This window comes from Monodon monoceros, unplaced genomic scaffold (genome assembly GCF_005190385.1).
Source record: "Monodon monoceros isolate NGI ecotype Baffin Bay Population unplaced genomic scaffold, NGI_Narwhal_1 Super_Scaffold_21, whole genome shotgun sequence".
Taxonomy (NCBI): Eukaryota; Metazoa; Chordata; class Mammalia; order Artiodactyla; family Monodontidae; genus Monodon; species Monodon monoceros.
In genome coordinates this window covers 12,355,599-12,358,364 of record NW_021703778.1, presented here as the reverse complement: position 1 = coordinate 12,358,364, position 2,766 = coordinate 12,355,599, and the positions used below count along the sequence as shown (strand labels likewise).

Here is a 2,766-nt window from a genome sequence, read left to right as displayed (position 1 = left end):
AACTTTTGTGGCTGCGCGGAGGCGCCCCGCGGAAGGGCCTGGCTCTGCGCAGCGCGCGCGGGCAGGCGCAGGGGGCCGCAGGTGCCCCTGGAGCCGCGCGTCCTGCAGGTACTCGGCCGAGGAGCCGGCGGGGAGAGGCTGGAGGAGCCCCGGGCCGCGCGGGCCCCGCCTCCCCTCCGCCCCGGGAGCTCCCACCGGGCGGAAAGCCTCCCCGGCCCCCTCCCCGCCGGCACCCCGCACTCGGTGATTGGCTGGCGCCGCGGGTCCCTGGCACGCGCCTGTGGATGTAGTTATAAGAATCCTCGCGTGCCAGCCCTCAGCTCCAGCCAGCCGGCACAGCCCTCCCCAGAGCAGCGCGGGCGTCGGCCAGAGTGCAGCGGGCGCGGGCTCCCCAGGGAGGCCGGGGGCTGGAAGCGGGCGGGCAGTCTTCGCCGCCTCCCGCGCCGGACCGTGAGGGCGGGGCTGCCAGACAAGGCCGAACTGCCGCAGCAAACTTCCAGAGACCACCCTCACCCCAGGCCAGCAGTCCCCCGGGCCCTCGGCGGCGCAGAGCATGGACGCGGTGCTGCTAGAGCACTTCCCCGGGGGCCTGGACGCCTTCCCGTCCCCTTACTTTGAGGAGGAGGACTTCTTCACCGACCAGTCCTCTCGGGACCCTCTGGAGGACGGCGATGAGCTGCTGGCCGACGAGCAGGCCGAGGCGGAGTTCCTCAGCCACCAGCTGCACGAGTACTGCTACCGCGACGGGGCGTGCCTGCTGCTGCAGCCCGCGCCCTCGGTGGCTCCGCACGCGCTCGCCCCGCCGCCCTCGGGGGAGCCCGGCGAGCCGGAGGACGGTGGTGGCGGCTACTGCTGCGAGGCGGGGGCGCCCCCCGGCGGCTTCCCCTACTCGCCCGGCTCGCCGCCCTCGTGCCTCGCCTACCCGTGCGCCGGGCCGGCCGTGCTGTCCCCCGGGGCGCGGCTGCGCGGCCTGAGCGGCGCGGCGGCGGCGGCGCGGCGGCGGCGGCGCGTGCGCTCCGAGGCCGAGTTGCAGCAGCTGCGGCAGGCGGCTAACGTGCGCGAGCGGCGGCGCATGCAGTCCATAAACGACGCCTTTGAGGGGCTGCGCTCGCACATCCCCACGCTGCCCTACGAGAAGCGCCTCTCCAAGGTGGACACGCTGCGCCTGGCCATCGGCTACATCAACTTCCTCAGCGAACTCGTGCAGGCCGACCTGCCCTTGCGCGGCGGCGGCGCGGGCGGTGGCGGGGGACCGGGCGGCGGCGGGCGCCTGGGCGGGGACAGCCCGGGCAGCCAGGTCCAGAAGGTCATCATCTGCCATCGGGGCACCCGTAAGTGCGTCCGCCTCCCAGCTGGGGGAGACGGGGACGGGAACGGGAAGGTCCCGGAGGGGCTGGGTGAACAGACCGACCAGCCGACTGACCGACAGACGGACGGACGTGTCGTGGGCACCGGCCACCTTGAGAGCGAGCTGGCGTTTCTGAGGTTTTTTTCCGCCACTTTGACCATGGCTCGGAGGGTGCGCGTCCCCGACAGAATTGCAGCTTCTGGCATTGCGGGGTGGAGGCGCTGGGGGCTTGAGGGGTGGAGGAAGAGGGTCGTTCTAATGGAACCTAAGACGCCTGTCTGTCCAGGCGCCCAAGAGGGGATCCTAACGGACCGGAGGGCACCGTTGGGAACAGAGTTGGACATTCACAGTCTGTTTTCTCTTCTCACCCCCTCAGGGTCCCCCTCCCCCAGCGACCCGGATTATGGCCTCCCTCCCCTCGCAGGACACTCTCTCTCTTGGACTGATGAAAAACAACTCAAAGAACAAAATATTATCCGAACAGCCAAAGTGTGGACCCCAGAGGATCCCAGAAAACTCAACAGCAAATCTTCCTTCAACAACATAGAAAACGAACCGCCCTTTGAGTTTGTGTCCTGAGAAGTCTCAGACCCGCCAGAGGATCTGACTGTGTCTCTGTGCATATTGTACATGTATATAACGTAAATGTAATTTAAGAATCACATTTTTCTAATGGCAATCAACTGTTTGTTATTTATCTATTTATTATCCTGTCGAGTTAATGAAATAGATGATCTCTTTTTAAATATATAATTTATATAATTTATCCTGATTTTCTAAAAATATGCAATAGTCTGTGATTCCACCCAGCACCTTTGGCAGAACTCTGCATTGTTGGAAGAACTCTGGCCAGAAAACTTCATGCTAATTTATTGCCAGATATGGTTTATTTCTAAGCAATGTTAATAAATGCTATTTACACCTTTTTGTAAAAGTTATTTGTTTAATACATAATGGAGTGTAATTAACTTAGTTTAAAAAAAACAAAACCTGAACCAGAGACTCAAACGTAGCTTTTAGTTTTAGCTGAAAGGAATTGGGTTAGAGGGTTAGGCCTCAGTTCTCTTGGAGGCTCTTCATCTGAATCGTCAGCGCTAAATACGTAAATATTTCGCCTGTATTTTTAGCCTACCATCCAAACACCCTATGAGGCAAGGAGGTCATAGACTATTTATTGTTCTCAGTTTTCAGACGGGAAAGCTAAGGCTGGGAGACGATGTTTGTCTTACCCAAGGTCACCGGCACCCTGCCTAATCAGAGTGTAGAAAGTGTGTCCGGTGGCAACAGGGGGCTAGTTTCTGGTCTAGCCAAGGGAAGGGGCCTTTCTGCTTCCATGGGCTGGGGAGAAAGGGTTGCTGTTGAGCCGCCCTGTGACCCATCCCTTCTGCAGTTACAGCGTCAGGTACATGGAACTCAGA

At 60.9% G+C, this 2,766-nt stretch overlaps 1 protein-coding gene across 1 annotated transcript; it reads left to right on the top strand.

The window, feature by feature from the left end:
• The first annotated feature begins 553 nt into the window (after nucleotides 1-553).
• Nucleotides 554-2,275, top strand: PTF1A (pancreas associated transcription factor 1a). Its single transcript, XM_029236554.1, has 2 exons — nucleotides 554-1,331; nucleotides 1,725-2,275. Exons 1-2 carry the CDS (start codon nucleotides 554-556, stop codon nucleotides 1,925-1,927), a joined length of 981 nt encoding a protein of 326 aa, XP_029092387.1. The 3' UTR covers nucleotides 1,928-2,275.
• The last annotated feature ends 491 nt before the right edge of the window (nucleotides 2,276-2,766 follow it).

Excerpts from the sequence above, each read along its gene's own strand:
- PTF1A (XM_029236554.1), top strand. The coding sequence starts at position 554 with ATGGACGCGGTGCTGCTAGAGCACTTCCCCGGGGGCCTGGACGCCTTC. Across the intron at positions 1,332-1,724 it reads CATCTGCCATCGGGGCACCC|GGTCCCCCTCCCCCAGCGAC; the intron begins GTAAGTGCGTCC and ends TCACCCCCTCAG.